Here is a 23,814-nt window from a genome sequence, read left to right on the forward strand (position 1 = left end):
TTTTTTTTTTTTGGTTTTTCAAGACAGGGTTTCTCTGGGTAGTCCTGGCTGTCCTAGAACTCACTCTGTAGACCAAGCTGGCCTCGAACTCACCTGCCTCTGCCTCCCAAGTGCTGGGATTAAAGGCATGCGCCACCACGCCTGGCGACAGGTGGATCTCTTATGAATTTGAGGCCAGCCTGATCTACAAAACAAGTTTAGGACAGCCAGGGCTTGTTACACAGAATCACCTCAAAACAAAACAAATTAAACAAACAACAACAACAACAAAATAAGCCAAAACCCTGTTCTCACCATGGGCTGGAGAGATTGTTCAACAGTTAAAAGCATTTGTTACTCTTTTAGAAGACCCAGGTTCAGTTGCTAGCACTGACATGGCACCTCACGTCTTTAACTCCAGTTCCAGGGGATCCAGCGCCCTCTTCTGGCCTCTGCAGGAACCAGGCACACATGTGATACACGGACATACAGGCAAAAACATACATATGAATCTTAAAACAAAAAAACCTCTACTGTTCTCATCAATAGTATTTAGTCTAAGTCTGGCTCGTCGTGCCCCTGCCCTGGCAACTTAGAGTAAGGCACACAGTGGTAACCACAGCAAACAGCATAAGGGAGCAAGCCTGTGCTATGAGAACTGCCCTATGGATGGCTGCTCGGGAAATGGGCAGAGGCTCTTCTAGACAAAAGCCAACAAGGAGGTTCTCTCTGGACCTTCAGTGGGGGGACAGCCATCCCTGCAGCCTGTCATGGACGGTGGCTCCTGGCCTTCACACAGTGGGCTTGAAACAAATTCAGAGTGCAGGAGGATTCTGTGTGTGAGTGCCACCTGCTGGGGAACATGGGAACTACTCAGTCCCATTTCCTAGGTGTGGAGGTCACACTGTCCTTGACAGTTTACACCTGCCTCAGAACCCTGGATCCTGGGCACAGGGCTAGGGCCAGGGACTGTCAAGGCCTACCGGCCATGTCCCAATCTGCGCCTCCATGTGGCACCTAACGGCTACTTCTGGAACCGGCCTGCCCATGTAGGGAAACCCAGGTTTTTTTAGTTTAAGATTTATTTATTCAATGTGTACAGGTGTGGCTGCATGCATATAAGTACACTGGTGGGCAGGGGGTCACAAAGGTGTTGGGTCCCCTGGAACTGGAACAGATCATTGTGAGCTGCCATGTGGATGCTGGGAATCAAACTTAGGTCCTCTATAAGAGGAATAGTGCTTTCAACTCTTAGGCCATCTCTTCAGCTTCTAGAAAACCCATGTTTGATAGATTCTGAGTCCATCTCAAGACACGACTTCTTGGCTCTTTATGACCCAGAGCAGCTAGATTCTGTCTCAATGGACAGGGTGGTGTTGGGTCTCAACAGACCAGATGTTGGTCTGATTGCCCAGGGATTACAGATTGTTCTCCACGGGTCAGAAGCATTCTTTTCTCCCATGTTTTCAAAAGCTTACACCCAAGGCCAGCCTCCTCAGGCTGACTTCCCAACCTGCCAGTATCATCGTCAAGTTCTCTTGGAAGCTCACTGACTGTAGCTTCTTGTATCTTCTCCCTGAAGACTCCCAACTTTGGGCCTCACTGGACTCAGGCTCCCTCAAATCTGTGTGGCAAAAAGTTCTCTCTCCATCTTCCACTGTAACCCCGAGGAAGCAGACAGGTTACTGCTTTTCACGGCCCTGCGTAGCCCTGGCCTACAGACAGCTCAGCTCTCAGGCCTCCAGGGCCCACGCCTTCTAGCTTTGTCATGATGTGAATATTAGACTCTCTTACACACAGACCTTATCCCATGGACTAATGTTTGTGAAGTCTTGGTCCCCAGCTAGTGATTCTATTTTGGAAGGTCCTAGAAACTTGAGGAAGTAGGTCGCTGCAGGCATGCTCTTGAACATTTGTTCAACAGGACATGGAAAACCTCTACCATATGCTTGTGCTGCTGTCCTCTCTGGACTGATCACATGGGCCAGGCAACCCTGGTACTGAAACTGAGCAGAAGAAATGCAATTGTCCTCAAGTACTCCAGCCACAGTTGGGCAGGCTCCTTAGGTCCTTGTACCTGCACTGGTCTCAGGCCTCCAAACTCGGTCTAGGAATGCATTCACTGGCTACAATAGAGACAGCTTCCATGGCTGTATCAGCCATACAGCACTGACTGCTCAAGCACATAGTCAGTCTGCTGGGGCTGTTGTAGCAGAATATTGAGATCAGGGGATTTATAAAGAATGCAAATTTATTCCTCATAGCCTGGAAGCCCAGAGGTTACCAGTCAGGTTCTAGTATTGTGAAGTCCTCCTGCTGAATCTTCACTGGACAAATGTTGCCTTGGTGTACCACCTTTGTATTCTAAGCACTTAAAACTTCCTCCTGGTTTTCCTACTTGGAACCCTGCATCTTAGACCACAGTGAACCACAGCAAATGTCTTGGCCTCAGATGAAATCTGATTTGTTTTGTTCTGGTTTTGTTTTTCTTGTTTTTTTTTTTTTTCTTTTTTGGATCCACAGTTTCTCTGTGTGGCCTTAGTTGTCCTGGAACTCACTATGCAGGCCAGGCTGGTATCAAACTCGGCGAGAGATCCACCCACCTGCCTCTGCCTCCAAGTGCTGGGATTAAAGGTGTGCTCCATCTGTACACCAGTTCTGTCCTCTGGAGAGCCTGAGCTTTACTCTGTGCCCTGTTCTGTTGTTCCAGAACAGATAACCTACTAGACCTGGCACCCACTAGGGCTAGCAGCTGAATTGGCGGGCTGTTGACCCAGGTTTTATAGGACCCAGCTGGGGGCTGGGGAACACTGTCTACCTCAGCATTTTTATAGTTTACCAGCAACTCCCCCACCCCTAATCTGCAGATTTGTGGGGTTTTTGGTGGTGGTGGTTTCAAGACAGGGTTTCACTGTATAGTCCTGGCTGTTCTGGAACTCACTTTGTAGACCAGGCTGGCCTCGAACTCAGAAATCTACCTGCCTCTGCCTCCCAAGTGCTGGGATTAAAGGCAGGCACCACCACCACCGCCCAGCTAGGTTTGTGTTTTCTAAGATAAGAAATGCCCTTACCTGAAGGCTGCTGACAGCAGGGTTGGAGGGGAGAGCTAAGAGGAAGATCTGAGGACAAGGACAGTCCTGCCTACTTCTAGAACAGATCCTCAGAGACCAGGGAGAGTAGAATGATCTCAAAGTATTCAGGACTATCGAGCTATGAGGAAGCCCCAGTCCCAGCAAGGTTACAAGAGCTCCAATCTGAGGGGAAGGCCAGATGGCATCTTTCCACCAGATATTTGGAACTGGTTTGAGTCAGAAAGAAAGGATGGGAGGAAGCTTGACACCCTCTTCTGACATCCAAGGGCACTGCATGTGTCTGGTGCAGAGATAGGTAAAGGAAACATTAATACACATGAGTCTAAAATTTAAAAAAAACTAATAAAATATATTTCAAGAGGTGCAGAACGTGCACACTAACTAGGGTGTAGCCTGGTCCAAATAGGACCCCACTGAGGCTCCTGGTCCTTCAGGCCCTTCATTCCAGGCCTTGGGGACAAACCAGGTTCTTGTCCCTCAATCTCCTTACTAGGCAAGGGAGTGACATAACAGTGTTCTCTGCTCAAAAACAACAGGGGCATGCCCTGACAGCATTACTGGCTGGACAAAGGGCAGCTCTACTGGGTTTTAGGCCATGCAAATACAGAACAACAAATAAGACATCCCAGGGCTTGCTGGTGGCAAGCCTGTGCTCATTGTTCAACCTCCTTCCTAAAACAGGGATCAGCATGGGAGCCTGATGTCTCCCAGCTGCACTTGGCTGGGGCGCGTGTCCCCGTGACCTCCAGCCTGTTTGGTGTTGTGTAGGACCCTGAATGTGTTTTCCTGCAGGTAAACCAACTCGACTCGAGACTTGTCAGTGGCATTTTATTTTTTGTTTCATAATAAGCTTCAAAGAATGTGGGTGATAAAAACCAGGAGAGCTGTGTGCCTCCTTCCCCAGCCCAAGTCAAGTCATACCCACCCCTGGCCACCCCAGGGCAAACAGACATGCCTATCGCAGGTTTCCCACCCTATGGAGTCAGTGGAATCTGGCTGTTACAGATTGCAAGTTAGAGGAAGACTGGCAACTTCAAAATTGCCTGCCTTGCTGTCAGCACTGCTACTGGCCAGATGGTGAATCTGAACAGACAAGGTGCCACGGTGCAGCATCGGAGCTGAACCTTAGCACTGCCTTTCCTGGGCTGGCTCAAAACCCAAACCATACTCGGGCTAGTGAGCGCTTTGGTGTAGCCTTGGAGCAAGTGATGTGGGGTGGCAGGTTAGACTTTCACAACTCATCATGAGGGACTTGGATACCGATCCCTGGGAACATAAAAATGTGGCCTCCGATCAGAGTGCCAGCAGCGAACACCAGCTGCCGTCCAATGTCTAGCGGCAGCCTTTCCCTGACCAGGTTCTCAGGCTTCCTCCAGATCTCCAGACAACTGTTTAATCTGTCGGCTGTGTACCACTTGCAATGCAGCCCCTGCAGCCTGGCGGAGCTGGGTGTCCAGAGCACTGCGGAGGTCGTTCACCTGAACATTAGGGAGGGAGTTAAAGCTAATGATGACTCCATCCTTTGGAGCCAGCTCCTGCTCTGGATGAGAGGCAAGATCCCGCCGTTTCCTCCGTAGGTCAGAGCCAGCCTGCACTTTTAGGTCTCGGTTGGGTTTGGCATTCTCTGGCTTCTGACCCCCAGGCACAGCTAGTTTGGGCCCAGAGTTAGGATCTGGTCTCTGCTTTGCCTCCTGGATGGCAGCGTTCCCTTTCTCTCTGTGCTGCTCCTCAGGAGGTATGTCAACCCCTTGGGGGGCTTCACTTCTTACCTCTGGGTGAGAGCCCTGACCTGTGTCAAAGATGGCCTGGGGTTCTGGGTGAAACTTGACTTGGGCCTGAACTGGGGTCTTGGAGGGTCCCAACTGCCTGGATTTTTTGTCCTCAGCTTCTGCTCCTACCAAGGGCTGGACAGCCTCTTTCTGAGTATCAGCATCAGGGGCCATTGCTTCCTTTCCAGTTTCCTTCCTTTCTTTGGAGCCTTCACCAAAGGCATCTTGGCGCTGCCTGGCAACTGCCTTGGCAATCTGCTTCTCTGGACTCTTGGGTACCTCAGCAGGGGCTGTCTTGTGCACTGCTCCCAAGTCCCCTGGGACCAGCTCCCTCACAGCTCCAGCCACCTTGAGGGCAGCACCTTTTGGGTCTTCTCTCAGCTTAGTCAAGGCCCCCTGGGGCTCTGTGTCAGAGCCACCAGCAGGAAGGTCAGCAAGGTTGCTGCCTGGCAGCATCTTGACATCCCCCTGGGGGTGCTGGCCCATGTCTTGGGATGGAGCAGGGCGACCTCTAGGAGCTCCAAGCACAGGTTGCAAAGGCTGTGAAGGGTCATCTCCCAATGTCTCCCCAGCGTGCTCAGCCTCCTCTTCCTGTCCTCGGAGTACAGCCACCCCAGGCTCCGGCTGCAGGTCTGCTGTGAACGAAGGTGAGCATTGGTTTAGCCAAAGAATTGGACACAAGTTGCTAATGCACTGACTAAAAAGGAACTTTCAAGCAGTTAAGACTCACTAACTGGAGAGCTGGGAGATGACTCAACATGTATGAATGGAGAAGACCAGAGCTACTTTCCCAGCACCTATCCAGGCAGCTCACAATGGTCTGTAACTCCAGATCTAGGGGATCTGACATGCTCTTCTAGTCTCCACAATACAGACACACATAAACACACACCTAATAAAAGTAAAGAGAAAAAGGATCATCAAGACTGAAACCTCCTACTTCACTCCAGGCTCTGAGCCTCAAAAGTCGCCCCAGACCTGGCCTGTCTGGCTGTCTGCTCCCCAGGGCTGGGTTCTACCTACCAGGCTTAGGCTTGTCTTCCTCACCCTCCTGTCGCTGCTGCCGGATCTCCTTGTGCTGCTCCTCGATCACTGCGAGCAGCTTTTCCTGCTGGTCCAGGAGGCGCTTCTGCTGCACCTGCTGCTCCTGGATCACCTGCAGCAGCACGGCATGGTCCAGCATCTCTGCCCTCCCAGCTTCTGGTGGGGACACACGAAGTCAGATGCACTCCAGATAGGGTTGCCAGACACCGGTAGGACTGCTGGCCTTGCAATGCTAACAGTGACCCATGGGGAGTCGGTCCTGCCATGCCCGTATCTGCATCATCATCTCAGTCCCAGTGGCACACAAGTGAGGCACTGAGCTAAGGCTAGAGAGCTAAGCCCTAACCAGGGCAGCCTCCCTGAGCAGCAGCCGTCCTGCCTGCTTTTCCTCTCCCCTCAGTGGGTCAGACACACTGGTCGATCCCAGATCCCTGACTGTTTCTGGCTGAAAATGCACGTCCACACAAAAATTGAGAAGGAATGTACTAGAAAGTTAGCTGTAGGTTCTCTGGGCTGGGTGGTTCTTCCCTACTGCCTCACACATTTGTTCTAGGACTAACACAAGAGAAAATAAAACCTAAAAGCTACCTTTAAAAAAAAGGGGGGGGGGTTACTATTTTAAGAAAGTTTCTTGCAAGTCTTCCAGTGGAGCATGAGAGCTGTCAGTGTGGACTGGAGACCAGGGGGTGGCTGGGAATCCAGGAAGGAAGGAGCTCCATCTCATCACTGGGGGAAGTCACGCCACAAACAGCACAGATAAGAAGGCCTTCCTATTCAACTTTGCTGTATCCCACCCAATCACCCCAGCTGCTCTTGGTGGCCAGTGGCAAGTACAGCAGGGGCTAGCTGGCTTCTCACCCCAGCATGTCAGCACTGGGCCACTTACCCACAGCAAGCAGCCAAGGCAGGTTAATCTTCTTCACAACTCATACATTTTTAAATTGGGCATCTTTAGAAGGATGGGTTAGGGACTAGGTGTCAGAGCATAAAAATGTCTTGTGTGGGAGTGGGGAGGGAACACACCTTTAATCCTAGCACACAAGATTTAGGCAAGCAGATCGTGGTAAGGTAAGAGGCTAGCCAGGGGTATACAGCTCCCAGGCACAGGGCACACACTCAGAGGCTCCCACTAGTAACTAGCTAAAGCAATTCATTGCCAGTGACCTTCCAGGGGTCACAAGTATGTTCCCATTAGCACGCCCTAGGGTCCCCCCAAACCCTTCAGTAGCCTGTGCAAGGAAAGGCAGGTTGGACCATGGAGAGGATGTTGGGGCCCACCATGAAGAAAAGAGCTGACTTCAAGAAACTCGGCTGGTCCTCTTGCCAATGCCTAAGGTCCAGACAGAGGCTTGAGAAGGAAAGAACTTCTAACACAGGGCTCCTTTCTTCTCCCTTCACACAGAAAAGCTCAGAACAGTGTCCCCCAGGCTGCCTCACTGACTGCACGACCATGTGACTGTCAGTTACATAAAGATACACAAAGTCACACACACTGCTGGCACTGCCCAACCTGCCAAGAGCAAGGTTCTGAAAGAGCAGGCCCCATGCCTCCTGCACACCTCAGCAGACTAGCCATGAGCTTGCTCTGGGAGAGGAAAAAGGTGCTGTGTCCAGCTGGAAGCCCCAAGGGCAAATAGGAAGCATCGTGGTGACTGGCTTTCTTTCCCAAGCCAGAACCTACCAGGAGCAGGTGTCTGGCCGGGATGGAAGCCCTCCCGAGAGACACAGGCTACACAAACAGCAGCAGGTACATGCAGCCCCAACCCTGTCTCTAGCTCAGGTTTCNGTTGCTTAGAGACACCAGCAGGCTATTCTCTAAGGACAAGGCCACAGGGGCTGAGAAGGAAGAGGGAGATGGAGGGTCAGAGACCCCACCTGGGGGGCTATGTTGTGTCTGGAGGGGTGCCACTCCTCAGGACTGACACGTCTTCATGCAGGGCCCTCAGGGGCTGCATGTGCCACCAAGGTCGTCCCCACACTGTCAGGGCCTCCACACACATGCTTTTTTACATCACAGTCCTGAGCCGTACCTGCTACTAGCTTTTTAATCTCAGCTGTCCGTCCCAGTGAGAGGCATATGGAAGAGAGGCACAATAGGAAACCATGAAAAGTCTCTTCTTCAGAAAGAAAAACAATCAAAGAATCAAACATGTTTAGGTGACAGATTACAGAAACTGGAACCAACAGATTTAGTCAGACTAAAACCAGAGACAAAAATAACAAGTGTGGGAAAGTTCCACAAATAAGTTATGAGTTCCAACCAAACAGAAGAAAGCTCTGGGTTCTACCTTCCAGGTCTGCACTGTCAGCCAGGAGCAGTGGCTGAGCAGCTGCTCAGGTCTGGCCTTTAGGGCTGAGTGAGAAGCAAAGCCTCGGTCTTTTCAAACCCACTGCAGGGCATGAATACCCAAGGCAGGCCCAGGTCAGACTTCAGCTGAGGGTTCACCAAAGACAACTGGACAGGTGGTCACTAGAGGGCTCCTGGGTGGGCTACCACTGCATCCCCTGCACAAGAACCATCGCAGGGATACCATAAAGCCAAAATGACATGAAACTTTAGAGGAACTCAGGGCACATCAGCCATGGCAAACTTCAAGTGCCAGGGGGACACGGGCATGCTGCTGACCACCAATGCCACCCCAGCCCGACCTGCACCGCAAAGGTCCACCTCAGGCACAGCCTTCAAACGAGTCTTCACACCTGTGTACCAAGGTCTCCCTCCCAGCCTTTAAGCAAGAGTGGAGAAAATATTAACAACCTGCTTAAAGATGAAATCAAAATAGTAGTTAAGAGCCATGTGACCATGTGACACCTCTGTTAGGGGCACAAAAGAGGAGATTAAAAAGAATCCTAGAGAGGTGGGAAATAGCGAGGGGTCACTGGAGCATTAAAAACCTTATCCTTAACATAAAAACCAAGCAGCAGAAACTGGAGGCAGCAGGGACCCAGGAGCACCCTTCCCACCCCAGCTCATACTGGGGCTCCTCCCAAAGGGCTATGCCAGCCTCACCTTCCAGCTTGCTCCCTGCCTGGTCTCCACCCGGTTGCTCGGCCTCCTTCTTCTCCCTCTGCTCTGCAGCCTCCAGCCTTTGTACAGGGAGGCCCGCCTTCCCACCTGCACACAGGGAGACTCAGCTGGTTTGTTGGAAAGTCAAAGTTGGATGTGGGGTGAGGGGCTGGCAGATGTTTCCTAAAATGGCTCTATAGCTAGCACCCCCAGCACAGTTTATATTCAACCTTATGATTACCAGGGAAGTAATAAAAAAATATTTAACAATCTCAGGCTGATGGCAGTGAGCCAATGTTAACTACCTTAGCCAATTAAAATGCAAGCCCCATCCTAACCAGCTCTTAGACGGGTACTTAACAACGTGTTACCTGTCAAGCGTTCCTGCACTGTCCCCCGTGTGCACCACGAGAACAGCCTGGCACCTGACATTTAGTGGTCTGGCAACAACTGTGTGACAGATATTATGGAAGCTGTCAAGCTCCCAGGCTCTTCTTCACTCCACCAGCTGCTGAAGGGGCTGTGACATTCACATGCTAATCTTGTAAAATGAGAGGGCTGGGGGCTGAGAAGGACTAACCCATTTCTGCTGCACCCACCAAGGGAACTCCCTGTGATGAACTCCAGGCAGCTGACACTCACCAGCATCGCTCTCCGCAGCACTCTCCACGGGCTTCCACGGGGCACCTCCAGCCTTCTGTGCAGGCTCCTTGCGTTCACCTGCCGCCAGAACGTTCAGCTCCACAGAGTCCCTGGCCTTGGGAGCTGGATGCGGATCCCTATTTCCTGGCCTGGAATCTTCCTTCCTGGGCTGCACAGGTGGCTGACCATTTGCTTCTGGAACCTTCTGAGGATGTTCAGTTTCTCCTACTGCCAGGACTTGCCCAGGTCTCTTTCCTTCCTCTCCCCTCTCAGGATCCTGCTTCTCCTTCTCTGACTCAGGCAGAGGTGGTGCCCCCTGCCCCCTGCCTGCAGGGTCTCCTTCATCTGGGAGCCTGGGAGGTGGCTTTTTCTCCTCTGGCCCTTCTTGGTCTTGTCCTTCATCCACCACCACTTTATCATGAGGGATGGGAGGCTCATGGCGATGGGCCTCACCCATAGGGACAGCAATACCTGAAAGGACATAAGGACAGGTAGAGGAGATGGAGAGGAGGCTGAAGTTCCTAGGAATCAGAACTGTCCTCTGGCTCTCAAGTGTGACATGACCATGACTTCAGGTCCTCTACAGCTATCCGAGGACTGCCAGGACTCTAGAATAGTAATGTCACAAGAGGAATAGGTCTAGGCTCAGAAAGACATGCGAGCCCCTCACAGGGCTGCTCACGCCTTTCTCTGTCAAGGCAGCAGGTTGGTGCCATTTACTTAGCACTCACCTTGGCCAGGGCGATCCAGCTGTGCAGCTTCCTGCTTCTCCTTGGGAGCTTCCCCGCCAGGCACATCTACTGGACCCTTGATCTGGGCCTGCTCCAGTACCTCTTTGTCCTCTGCTGGCTTTGGCTTCTCTTGGCTATCCTCAGCAACAACTACAGCGGGATCCTGGACTACAAGCACAGAATAGTAAGCTACCGGTACAGGCGGGGCTGTCTTCCTAAGATCAGGACCATATAGCGAAGCCAAATGGAAGAATGGAGGTTTCTTCCTGTTTAATCATGATTATCAGCTAAACGGCACAGAATCCTTCCTTTTCATTCATAATAAAAAACGTCATAATTCAATTTATATCTGTAGTAAGATGACATGCTGTGTAATACTTGTCCACAACCACCAGGTGGCAGCATGAACACACAGCCAGGCAATGTCCCTAAGGCCTAAGCTGAAGGGCCTTTAAGGATATGGTTGGGTGGGCCTGTCAACCTCTTGCTGTTGGTGGGGGAAACTCACACCACAAGGTGAGACGAAAGGAGAGGCTGCCAAAGTTGTCCTTCACATGCCCACAAATACATAGGGATCCATGTTCCACCAGGAACCATAGTACTGGAGAAAACTAGCTTCACTGAAAAGACTACTTTTGAGGGCTTAGGACCGAGCTGGGCTGGTAGCACACACAGGCCCTGGCCAGGGGCCAGCATAACAGTACCAGCATAACATAAACTAGGTATGGCATCATCATATGCTGTGGAGGTGGGTGTGGGAATCTTATAAATTCTAGGTCATCCCCGGGCTAGTTTCAGGCTAGCCTGGGCTACATGAAATCCTATCTCAAAAACAAAACAAAACAAAACAAAACAAAAAAAAAACCCCACGTTCCATGAGCTGGGCAATCCTAAGAGGATCTGAAGAACTATGCAGAGGGACAACAACCTTAGAAAACAGGATTTGAAGAGATGGCTGTGGCTGTGAGCACAGCCTGCTTTTGCGGAAGGCCTGGTTTGGTCCCTAGCACCCACACAGGGGTTTCAGACCATCTCTAACTCCACTTCTCGGGGGTCTGATGCATCTTCTAAGCTTCTCAGGCAGCATCCATACACATAGTATACAAACATGCACATACCAGAAAAAAATTTAAGTTTTGTTTGAGTTTTTTTTTTTTTTTTTTAATATAGCCATGGCTGTCCGGGAACTCAAAGATCCACCTGCCTCTGCCTCCCAAGTGCTGGGACTAAAGGCGAGCGCCACCATCACCCAGCCAACAAGAAAAACCTTTTAAAACAACAGCAAAGGCCAATCTGCTGAGTGGTCTCATGAGTGCTCCGGTGAGGACACGGCCTGCTGCTCACTGGAGCCCTGGGCAGGCTCCACATGGCAGCAAGAATCTGGCTCAATGACCATGCGGGTATGGGCTGCCCTGATGCCCTGCTGAGAGGTCTCTCAGGATGCCAAGCCTGTGTATTCCAGGACAGGAAGTGGTCTGTCAGGCAGAAGCTGTGAGGCTGTGAAGGTTTTCTAAGTCCTGCTACCAGCAGTGAGCTCCAGTCATTCATGGTGGCTGGCCAGCACTGGACATGGGCTCTCCAAGATAGAAACAGACCTTTCATCAGGAATGCATGTTGACAATGCCCTCAGCCACAACCAAACATAAATTTCCAAAGCTGGCAGCTCTCACCCTGCACAGCCCCTCCCATTTGTTTCCAATTTCAAGGCAACCACGGAGTGGAAGCAGGAAACAGTGTGGAGGTAAAGTTCACCTGCCTCACTGGCCAACTGACAACCAAGAAGGGAAGGACTGGCCTGCTATGGCCCCAAGGAGGGACAGCAATGTTCAAGGAGTAGGACTCCTCACACACTCTACAGGCCATCCCCTATAGTCATCAGGCCTGCTGACAGTAACTGGAGCCAGCAAAGACCCATGTTTTGTCCTCCCATGCACAGATGGACCAATGAGGTGACAAGCCACACGCTCACCTGCTGCAGTGCTTCCCTAAGGGACAGACAGGAGTCCTGCCTCCCAGACAGCAATTCCACTGAGAGTATCCTTTCCTTCTTTATCCAGTGTGGAGAGGGCCCAAAGGCCTGCCTCAGGAGGTCTTGCTTGTGGAGCTGGGCTTGCTACAGGCTCTAAGTGCTCTCCTTCCTTCTGCCCTCCCTTCTCCCCTGGCCCTCTTGGAGACAAGTTCTACCACTCCACCCAACTACCAGGCTTGAGGCTGCTTCTGCCTCTGAGGAGCTGGACAGCAGGCTCCACATCCCAGTGGAGGTCTGCTGGTCACTGGCCTCCTACACTCATGTTCATCCGTGCATGCTGGCATCCAAACCCAGAGATGCTAAAACCCTTCACCCTCTGGATGAGGTCCTGCTGGTGCAACAACAGTCGCACCTCTCAAGAGTTCAGCAACCCAGGTTCCTGAGGAAGCAAGAGAAATGGCCTGGCATTCTCCTGTTCTAGGCAGCTGTCCTAATAACCAGTTTCTGCTTTGTGCTCCAGGCTTCAGGGAGGAAAGTGTTACCTGCTGAGGTCTGACTTACAACCCAATCTTTTGGGCTTAAGGCTGGATGGCTCCATAGCTCATCTGTCCAATTATGGCTCAGACAATAAGCTCCTGTGAGCTGGAAGGCTAAGCTAATGACCAGGACCAACATTGTACAGCAAGGAAGCCTTCTGAGCCCTTCACTCCTGGTTCCTCCTCCAACTGCACATGAAGCAGGTGCAAGGGAAAGCCAGCACCGTGCCCCTTGAGCAGCACCTCAGCCACAGCATACACAGGTCTGACAGGTCAGCAGCTACCCAAGGGGAACCCTTCTGAACCAGCAGGTCCCATGAGAACCATCACCTGAGGGAAGGCTGTGAAACGAGCCCACTGCATCTCCCGGATAGTTCGGGAGAAAAACTGAACAAGAAAATAGTAGGACAAAGGAGCACATGATGCAAAGTGCTTTTAAAACCTCATGAGGCACAGAGGAGAGGTGACAGGACCCTTGTTAAGAGGTCAGCTAAGGAGGGAGGAACATATAGTAGCAGGGTCTCTCCTGGATGAATCTTGACACTATCTAAGGCTCTGGGGCCTCTACAACCTCCACAAGTGGCCAAGGCAGGTGGCAGCAGAAAGCATGGAAGGTCCCAGAGAGGAGCGATGACAAGAAGGCAGAGGAAAGGTCTATCCTAGGACTCTGGGATACAGCTATGTGCCTGACAGGGACCTGAGGTCACCTGTACACGGCACCCCATGGCCATGTGGCATGGCCCCCTAACTTCTACTAACCACTAACTAACCAGTGCTGCCCCCCATACTGCAGAAGCAGGAGGCCTGGGGAGTGGCTTGAGCTGTCTTTTCCCAGGGTGCACAAGGTTGGTGGGCAAGAGGAAGAAAGGAACCAACAGCATGAAAGTGTTCAGAGGAGGAGCCGGGACACTACAAAATCCAAATTGTCCCCAAGACCATCTAGGGAACCATCAGGCACAGAGATAGACAGCCTAACTAGACTTTTTAAATGGATAATTGTCTTCTTGAGCATTCACAGGGACTCAGCCAGACTCACCAAAGGTCCACGAGGCCAAGCATGGGGCCTCGGCAGCACCTGATAGTCATGTGTACCATGTGAGAGTACAATGCAGTGACAGCATGTGCTGGGCTCTCACTACAACAAGCAGATTCCGTCTGTGACCCCCCACACCATCAAAGAGATCAATAAACAAGTCCCTAGCACCCGATGGTGCAGCTGACAGGGCAGTCAGAGGAGGCTCTTAGTCCCAGCCCTGCCCAAACCAGGCAAGACCTCAATTAAGCAGGAGGCCCGGTGGCTAGAAAACAGAATTAGCTAAAAACAGACGGTATGTGGTTCTGAGAGGAGCCATGTGTGTTGTTACAGCCTCATGAAGAAATGGAAACCAGATGTTGTCTCAGAGGGCACAGGTGAGCAGGCCGCCTGTACATTCTACAGAGATGGGACACAGCTGCTGGCTAGGACTAGAAGCTGCACAGGACAGCCAGGCACAGGACAACCACAGGGGCCTGGGTGTGGACTGAGGAGAAACTACTTATCAGCCCAATGAGACACAACTGTGAGTTCCGCTGGGGTGACCAACAGTACCCAGTGCTATGATGTCCTCGCTACCCACAGCAAGGGAGCATGCTCACCTCGCCGGTTTACCAGAATGCCTCTGTCACCACCATGCATCTCTCCCTTTCCATGTTGCCATTCCCACGTCAACACCTGTCCTCTGCTGGTGCCACAGGCAGTGGCATTAGACTTCAATCTGCTAGGGAGGGCATGCAATGTGCGCCTCCTTCCTCAAGCAAACCTCTTCCCAGTCCAGCTCTACGGCCACACTATGCTCGGTCCTCCTCTACAGCTTCTCATCATTTGTCTTCAGCCTCTGGGAACCCCAGCTATCCACGGGGGTCCCCAGTGACCTTGACTTCTTGGCCTCTTGATTCCTGGGATCTGGGACAGGAGGGACTCTTCTCTGCCTTTGCCAATCCAGGAAGACAGATGAGAGCATCTGCAGCTACCTGGGCTCTGGGGTGAACAAAGGAGGGTGGCCTAGGAGAGAACCTTGGGGCAGCTACCAAGGCGATGATGGCATTGGATGTGGAACCCAACAGAGATGACAGAAACCCAAACGTCTCGGCATCAGCAGTGTTAAAAGCCCAGGAGCACCCAGCAGGTGCATCATACAGAGCGCCCTTCAGTAGAACTTTTTCTTCTGTACACTACAGGCACTGTATCTGAGGAAGGCGAGTAGCCAACACTTCCACAATGGCTCAAAATCTGCCAGGGAGGACGAGGCTCTTCCCTACTCAGCCTCCCCAGAGCTGAAGCTAGACAGATGTTTCATAAATCTGGACCCAAACCTCACTGACTTTTAGTTTAATGTGTAACACCCACCACTGCCAGAGAGAGAAGCCAGGGTTGCTGTTATCCAAGACAGTACCTGCTAAAACACCCACATCTACTGATACTCACAGCTGCCAGGCAGGCTTGGGGCCTCAGCCTGATGGCAAATACTGGCCCTGTGTTACCCTTAGCAGTTATGCCTAGGAAGGCCTGGGGTACATCAACCAGAATAAACAGACACAGAAAGTGACTCTGAAAACACATATCCTGGATCCCTGTGGCATGAGCACAGACGGGGAGATGGGGCACCACCAAGACCCTTGCTGAGACAGTATGGCCAGTAATGGCAAGAAGAAAGAACATGAGACAGTGAACTAAGCTGGGATACACTAGCTGGCTTTGTCAACAAGAAAACTGGCTTAAACTTACATCCTTAAAACAAACATGTGGGCAATACGCATCAATGTTCACAATGGCCAGACATGAAGATCTGAGCCCAAGATGGCACAGTGCCATCCCCCGCGTCACCTGCACAGAGGTGGCAGTACATTGGCCAGCCTCCATGTAGAGTGCATAGCTTCATGGAATGGGGTTGGTTGGGCAGAAGCCTAGAACCTCCCACTTAGCTCCATCACTCACAGGACAAAGGCTACTAACAGGGGACAGGAATCCTTGAAGCAGAAATAAGGGGTTACTTGGAAATTACTCCCCATGACATGAGCTGGTACTATGGACACTCAGACCACCAAAGTGCAGGGATTTGGGTTGGGGCCTGTGTATGTACCTGATAGCCGGGCTGCCTCCACCTTCATCGCGCCCTCAGCATCTCCTCGTCGGCCGCTGCGAGCTTCTTGCGTCAAGTCCAGAGGAGCTTCTTCGGTCACAGAGAGGGTGGTGAGTGTGCTGACCACGAGGATGCCCAGGCCGACCCAGAGCACCACCTGGACCACAGACACCAAGACAGGAGGAATGACGATAGTCCCTGCATCCAGCTGGAAGCTATAGACGGAGGCTCTGAAGCTTCCTGGAAGTACTTGAGTAGGGTTCTCTTTTTCCTTTTCTGACACAGGGTGCTACATAGCCCAGGCTAGCCTCAAACTCACAAATTTCCTGCCTCAGGCTCGACGGCTGGGATGAGTTGTGCACCACAAGGCCAGGCTAAGGTCAAGTTTCTCAACCACTGTGGTAAGAGAAGCAAGGCTCTCTGAGCAACTATCCACTGTGGAGTGGTGGCTCGGCATATCTTTCTTTAGGTGCATGTTCCCCAAGGACCCCAAAGTGTAGGCCTGTCCACCGGCTGTGGGCCACACAGGCTGGATATCCCACCATCACATTACCCACATCAATTCCAAATAACAGCTGGACACATGGACCCGGCAAGGTTTGATACCCTGCCGGGATAACCAGGGATACAGGCTTCACCTCTCATCTGAGGTGGGAGAGGCCATGGGCACCCACCAGGGTTACATTCAATGTGCTGCTTGGCTTTCATAGGGGCCTTTTCCTCCTTTTCGAGGGGCCCTACAATTGATAATAAATTCTATGGTACTACAAACCCTTCCTATTGTGCCACCAGACACCTGCTAAGCTCCCAGCACAGGTGTTGCTATTTGTGCCTTGGTCTGGCCTCCTCAAGCTTCCTGAGTGGCAGTCACTTCTGGTTGCACAGTCTGCAAGAGGAGCTGACAAGGTTGTCTTAGCCTTGACGTCTTAGAGCCCCTGACCCTTCCGGCAGGAACCATGGCTATCCAGTGAGCCAAAGTATATGTAGGGATACTGTCTTACCTGTATCCCCTTCAGTCGGTGCATGCATTCTACAGTTCTCAGGGGTTCAGGACCCCTGCCCTCACCATACCCTAAACTCTTTTCTTAGCTCTGTGGAGGCTGTTTCCTGAAACTCACCATACTAATCCTTCCTATAAAGAAAAGATTCAGGGCTCAACGCTCATTGGGATGACCAACAGTCATCTCAGGAAAACAAAACAAGTCTGGTCACAGCTTCTGGGAGGCATCAGCTCCCTAAGAAGGCAAGGGTGCGGGCTAGCGCAATGATGACTGGTTAGTGCTGAGGCTGTCTTAGGAGGTAGTCTCTGAAAATTCTTTTGGGCCCTGATGACCCATACCATGCCCTCACGACCTGTCCTAGGCCTCACCTCTGTTTTCAAGGCTCCTGTTCCCCAGCTCCGGCCTGGTAAAGAACAGAAACCAGGCTCATAATACAAAGGTCAGAGGATCCTGATGGAAGTTTAAATCAGCCACTGAAGGAGCCAAGAGAGGGCTTCATATCATGGTCTGGACCCAGAATGCCCTTCTTTCTCAGTGTGACACTGACTCTGGCAGGCTACCAGAGTCAGCCTCCCACCCCACCTTCTAACAGCAGAGCACACTCAGTATTTCTCCAGCTGACAGCAGAAATGACCTTTTGCTGGAGCCACGAGAAAAAATGTCTCTCCCTAAATGCATTTCCCACCCACTGGTGGGGCAGGGCAGGCCTGGAGAGCAGTGAGTGGGCCAGAAGATGAAGGGCTGCTGCTCCATAATAGAATCCCAGTTCCTGATGAGGATGGAGCCTGGGGGACTCTGACAGGGCCTGGTGTTCTGTCCCCTGTGCACCCAACCAAGAGGGCTCTCCTAAGTGGCCTGGACCCAAGGTAGGGACATTTGCTGGTCATTTCATGTCAGTTATTTTCAATGGGGACTATCATTCACCAATTCCATGGAGACTAACAAGAAGGTAGCATTTCATCCATGACTTTGAATGATTTATTTCAACCTTCAGCTTTCTGAGCTTAACACCACCACCACCACCCAGAAAATAAAACAACAACAAGAACAACAAAAACCCATTAACTCTGCTGATATTGGGAGACAAGCTTCTTGAAAAACTCCAATTACAGGCGAGGTGTGATGGCACATGCCATTAATCTCAGCACTCAGGAGGCAAGTCAGGGGATCCCTGATTTCGAGGCCAGCCTGGTCTACAGAGCGAGTACCAAGACAGCCAGGGTTCTGTAGGGAGACCCTGTCTCAAAGACAAAACAAAAAGAAAAATCCCCATTATGATCGACTTAGAAACTGAGTTCACAAAGTTCTCAAGACAGAGTAGAGTGGACAGGAGGTCTCCAGCCCCCACTTGTCCTCCTCTTGAGGAGAGGTGGGGAAGCCAGCTCAGGGCATACAGGCACACTAAGAAACACATTACGCAGGAAATGAAGATAGACTACACAGGGACTTGTACAGTCGTAGGACAAGGCTGTAGTATATTCCATGGGACTACAATCCATGGGACCCAGAAACAGGCTCAGTCCACTGGATGCCTGATGTGCTCCTACCTTGAGTGTCCCCAACTCCCACTCTGAAAAAGATGCTGACCCCTGCTCCACAGAGCACAGGCCAGCAGGATGCACAATCAACTCATTTCCTGAGATCAAGAAAACAGGCTCTGCATGCTGTAAGGATGTCTACTGGCCACCAGCACACTATACACCCAGCTGATGGTCTTGAGCCTCGTCTTACTGCTTGGACTCACCCCATATGCAGACTTGTCACCTGCTGGCTCTGAGGGCCCCAGACCAGCCTTGCCCACTGTCACACACTCACCCTCTCCTCTGTGGCAGCAGAAGACCCCCAGACAAGGGCTCCAGATCTGCTCAGCTTGAGGGAGCCACAGGAACAACAAGGTTAAAGACATCAAACTATGTTCTCACCTGTGGTGGCAGCCTGCACAGTGACTGCACCAATCAACAGGCAGGCACCTAACTGAAGCTCCTGGCAACTTTTTTGCCACAGCCAGAACAGAATATACCCAAAGAACACTAAGTGCTACTGACCACAGACAGGTACGAAGCTTCTTCAGTGAGTGCAAACAAGCAGGAACACACATCCTGGGTAGTGTGGGAAGCCCAGGGTCCCAAACTGTCCCAGCTTTACTGGGCTGTGGGTCGGTATCCGGACTGCCACTGTGTACTGCCACCATGTGTGTGATGCAGTGCTAACAGTTCCTTTGGCGTTCTGAGTTCTGAGATCCTTTCCAGTTCTGTCAGCTGCAAGGAAGGCTAGACAGTCTGGAAGGGGGAGCCAGCCCAGGGTAGCCTCAGGCCCAGGGAGAAGACCCAGCTAGCCTCAGAGTCAGCCTGGCTCCCAGAGCTGTGCCTCAGCTTCCTGCAGCAGAAGAGCTGTTTTTGAAGCAGGGATCTTGGTCGATAAGCAGGATCCGGTGTGCCAGACATCTGATTTCAGAGCACCCTGCTGACTGCAATTCTGGCATCGATCCATCTTAATGTAGTCCAGAGCCAGCCAGGAAAAGACACAAATCCACCCCCTACAATGCAGCTCAGGCTTGGGAAATACAAGGGTCTGAGCAGGGCCACAGTCCATAAACATCCTATCTCCCTCAAGGAGCTCCGCTGTGGCCTCCCGAGGAGCCCTAACTCCTAACACTGTAGAGCCCTAGGACTGGGTAGAGAACACATCTTTCTGTCCTGGACAAAACAGTCCAGACACTTGAATTCCACAGATAGAACATAGACCCAAGGCCAGGCCCCAGCTCAGTAGAGCACCTTGATTCCGGTACCAACAGTACCAACGGTGCCAACAGTGTGGATGAGCAGGACCCCCTGCCGCAGGCACCTCACTCTAGCAGACTACAAGACAGTCACTGACCTGCTGAGAGTTTACTGCTATGTACTCAGGTGTGTGCCACTCACACTTGCCCAAGATCAGCTGATTCCAAAGTGGGGCCAGCAGAGCCTTTTTTCCTGGAAGAATCCACTACTCTTGTAAGCATCTCTGGGACTGCAGCGCCCCCTGCTGGCTTCATAGCAGGAGACCCTCAAACAGCAGCTCACAAGGCCAGCCAGCCTCACTCAGGATTAGAGACAGAAAGCAACTGCTGGGTGAAACTTGGCTTTTGTTGACGTTCACTGGGCCATTGTCTAGCTTTCTAGTCATTCTTCGTTCACGCACCCTCGTACCAGCTGCCCACCAGCCTTTCTTGGCTCTTTGTGAGGTCCCCGAGCAGAGAGCAAACACTGCACTGAGCCAAACGTTCAGTTGACCTGAGGAGCTGGCTCAGCTTGTCCCTTCTGCAGGAGCAGCTGGGACAGGGCCTGGTTCCTGGTTCAGACCTGGCCATACTTCCAGAGAATGTTTTTCACAGTATGGAAGCTACCATGTGCTCTAGTCAGCCCGAACGATCACCTGGTTGAGAACAGCAAGAGAGGCTGGAGGATTCACAGCAGAACTGCAGTATCTTCCTACCTCAGTCAGAAAGGAGTTCAAACAGTCAAGATCCTCAAGAAGGAAAGGTAGACCGGGTCATGGCTCAATTGGTAGAGACCTGGTGTACCACACATGAAGCCTTAGGTCAGATCTCTAGCATTACATGACACCTGAGAGACAGAGGCAGGCCGAGCTGAAGCTCAAGGACATCTTTGGCTATGTGGGAGGTTAGAGGCCAGCCTGGGCTACACAAGACCCTGGGCTACAAAGGCCAGGATATAAAAAACAAGCAAATGCAGCAGGTGCTACAGCAATGTGGTGGTGAGAGAGCAGAGGGGAGAGACCAGCAGCAGACTGATGTAGGCCAACTAAGTGAGAAACTAGGCATTTACTCTGTGAGCCACCACGTGGGTGCTGAGAACCCGACTCAGGTTCTCTGAAAGATAAGGAAATACTCTTACACGCTGAGTTAAATCCCCAGCCAGAGAAAATCTTTCTTCCTTTAAATTTTACATTTATAAATTTTATGTGTATGAGGGCTTTGCCTTCACAAGTGTGCACCACATGCCTGCCTTATGCCCGCTGAGGTCGGAGGTTATAGATGGTTATAAACTACCATGCAGAAGCGGGTCTCCTTCAAAAGCCACTGATTCTCTTAACTGCTGGGCCAACTCTCCAGCCCCAAGAAAGTCTCTCTAACTAGGATTTCTTCCCATCCTACCCTCCGCTACCCTGCTGAGGTTAAACAGTAGGACTTGACAAACTAGGGAGATCATATGCCACCCAATAGGCAATGAGTTAACCTCACTGCAAAGCTGCCACAGCAAGTCCTGCAGAAAGCCGGTCTCGCACGTTTTCCCCATTTAACTACAGCACTAGGTGAGAACACTGTGGTCACCCGGCTGGGGACACGGGCAACAACTCCAGGGAGCAAGGTAAGCACTCAGGGAAAGGCCACAGTCTAGACTCCAGAGTGACGCAGCAGGTTGGGCACTGAGAACTGGAGCACAGGCTCCAGCAGCCACAGCCTGAGGGAGAGAATGAAAGCCACGCAAGCTGCCGCCTGTGTGTGCCGCTCTCCTCAGGTACAGGCCAGGGGAGAGCAGAGACGAGAGAGCGCAGCAGCTGCCAAGAGGAGAGTGAGATGATGCCAAGATGAAAGGCAGCAAGAATCGGCAACATGAGATCCGAGGGACAAGGGCACACTGAACCCAAGTTTACCCCAGCTAGCTACAGTTCTGCCCATGATGTCACAGGGCCCCCCCGGGGTTTGGGGGGGGGGGGTGTCACAGCACTCAGAACCTCCGTAGTCTCTCTCTCTCTCTCTCTCTTTTTTTTTTTTGTTTTTCGAGACAGGGTTTCTCTGTATAGCCCTGGCTGTCCTGGAACTCACTTTGTAGACCAGGCTGGCCTCGAACTCAGAAATCCGCCTGCCTCTGCCTCCCGAGTGCTGGGATTAAAGGAGTGCGCCACCACGCCTGGCACCTCCGTAGTTTCTTAAACATGACTGAAAAGTACTAAGCATGCCAGAAGACAGGACTAAACCACAGAAAACTAAGGACGAAAACTGGAACATCAATCAGAACTGAGGGGAGCCGCTCCTAGATTTACAGTGGGGTTATACCTTGATAAACCCAACTTGAAACTACCTAAAGTTGGAAATAACGGCGAATGCACCTGGGCCTCAGTCTCCTCTCCGTCGCTGTGATGAACACCCTGGCGGCAGCGCCTGGGGATAAGGGGTTGACTTTGGCTCAGTTTCAGGGTACAGTTCCCCATAACAAGAAAGGCACGGGAGCAAGAGCCGGTGGCAGATGGCCAGCTGTGTCCTGGGCAGGAAGGAGAGGGAGAGGGGACCCTTGCTCAGCTCACTTCTAGGGTCGATGACGCCCCAACCAGGGATGGTCTCGGCTCACTACTAGAATGAGTATCTCATTTGATTGGGAATGAAGATAACCCCTCACAAGCATGCACAGAAGCTAACCTAATCTAGCCCACCATCTACTGCCTAGAGGCTTGTCTCTCAGGTGATCAGAGGTGCTGTCAAGCCGATGATTAGCACTAACCAACATGCCATCTTTCGTCTTTTCTTTTTCTTCTAAGACAGGGTTTCTCTGTGTAACCCTGGCTGTCCTAGAATTTACTCTGTAGACCAGGATGGCCTCGAACTCAGAGATCCAGTAGCCTCTGCCTCTTGAGCTCTGAGATTAAAGACATGCCCATCACCACCCCAGCTGCCACCCCTAGTGTCAAATGTCACTGACTTCTGAGAGTGGGCTAGAATGGAGTTACAGCTTGCCATTGTCACCCAGTGCCACAAGAGCTTCCACAGCACTGACTTGAGAAGGTCAACGTCCATGTACAGCGTCTACTGAGTGTGTATGAACTCACACCACTGTAAAGTCAAAGAGCTGTGTAGGCCTGCAGTTGTGAGAAACCATTCATAACAGAAGCAATAATGATGTTGAGGGCTTCGAGGCAGCTTAGTCCATAAAATGCTTGCTGTATAACCACGAGGATCTGAGTTTACACACACACACCACACGCGTGCGCGCGCGCGCGCGCACACACACACACACACACACACACACTCCAACACCCACGTTAATAAGTAATGGCCTGGGGTGGATGGAACTGCCTTTAATCCCAGCAATCAGGAGGCAGAGGCTGCCTGGTCTACATAGTGAGTTACAAGACAGCCAAGGTCACGTGGTGACAAAAACAAGCTAGGCAGTGGTGGCACACACCTTTAATCTCAGCACTTGGGAGGCAGAGGCAGGTGGATCTTTGCGCTCAAGGCCAACCTGGTCTACCTCTAGACAAAGACAAATGGAAAGTCTAGCTTAAGTCAGTGGGTGTACCAAGTCAAGAACTTGACTCTGCAGGTGGCAGGCAGAGTGCCACACCCCTTACACTTGACCCTTGCACACCAAGAGTATTAGAAGGAAGAAGAACAGAGACCATTTGTTGCTCTTCTTGTTGCTGTAACAAAGCACCAGACAAAAGCAGCTTAAGCTCAGAAAAGGCATGGAGGTGGCGGGAGCATGGGGGTGGCAGTGGGAGCGTGGGGCCAGCAGCGGGAGCATGGGGCGGCTGGTCACACTGCATGAGCAGTCAGCAAGTAGAAATGAGCCCTGGTGTTCAACCACTCACTCCTCTCTAGTTGGCCCAGACCCCAGGCCCTGGAACAGCAGTTAGAGTGGCTCCTCCCATATCAATCAAGCCAAGGCAGCCACGTCCAGGGGGTTGTCTCCTACATGACTCTAGATCCTGTTGACAAACAATATTAATCACCACAGACACACACCCACACCAAACACAAAACAAACCAAGGCGAAGACTGGGAAAGCCAACCTGAGCAGAGCAGCATAAGTGGCTGTTAAACCAGTTAGGGACAGGGTCTCCACACACAGGGGGTGGGCGCTTCGCAAGGCAAAGCATCGGCTAACAACACAGCCTCACACTGAAAGGCAGGCCCAAAGCGCTCAGA

General features: G+C 51.7%; 1 protein-coding gene across 8 annotated transcripts in view; it reads right to left on the reverse strand.

Annotated features, from left to right (window-relative positions):
* Window positions 1-3,885: 3,885 nt before the first annotated feature.
* Window positions 3,886-23,814, reverse strand: part of Slc38a10 (solute carrier family 38 member 10) — a 58,476-nt gene continuing 38,547 nt past the window's right edge. For 2 of the 8 annotated variants that reach the window (XM_029545794.1, XM_029545796.1), the window contains 7 exons: window positions 15,889-16,045; window positions 10,265-10,432; window positions 9,534-10,004; window positions 8,895-8,999; window positions 7,915-7,938; window positions 5,864-6,040; window positions 4,433-5,475 (listed from right to left, as the gene is read on the reverse strand). In XM_029545794.1, coding sequence (XP_029401654.1) covers window positions 4,433-5,475; window positions 5,864-6,040; window positions 7,915-7,938; window positions 8,895-8,999; window positions 9,534-10,004; window positions 10,265-10,432; window positions 15,889-16,045 — 2,145 coding nt within the window. Of the gene's footprint in view, window positions 5,476-5,863; window positions 6,041-7,914; window positions 7,939-8,894; window positions 9,000-9,533; window positions 10,005-10,264; window positions 10,433-15,888; window positions 16,046-23,814 lie in introns of all 8 variants that reach the window. The other 6 variants (XM_029545793.1, XM_021211919.1, XM_021211918.1 and 3 more) reach the window with 6 other exon arrangements.

Source organism: Mus pahari, chromosome 14 (assembly GCF_900095145.1).
Source record: "Mus pahari chromosome 14, PAHARI_EIJ_v1.1, whole genome shotgun sequence".
In the NCBI taxonomy this organism is placed as follows: Eukaryota; Metazoa; Chordata; class Mammalia; order Rodentia; family Muridae; genus Mus; species Mus pahari.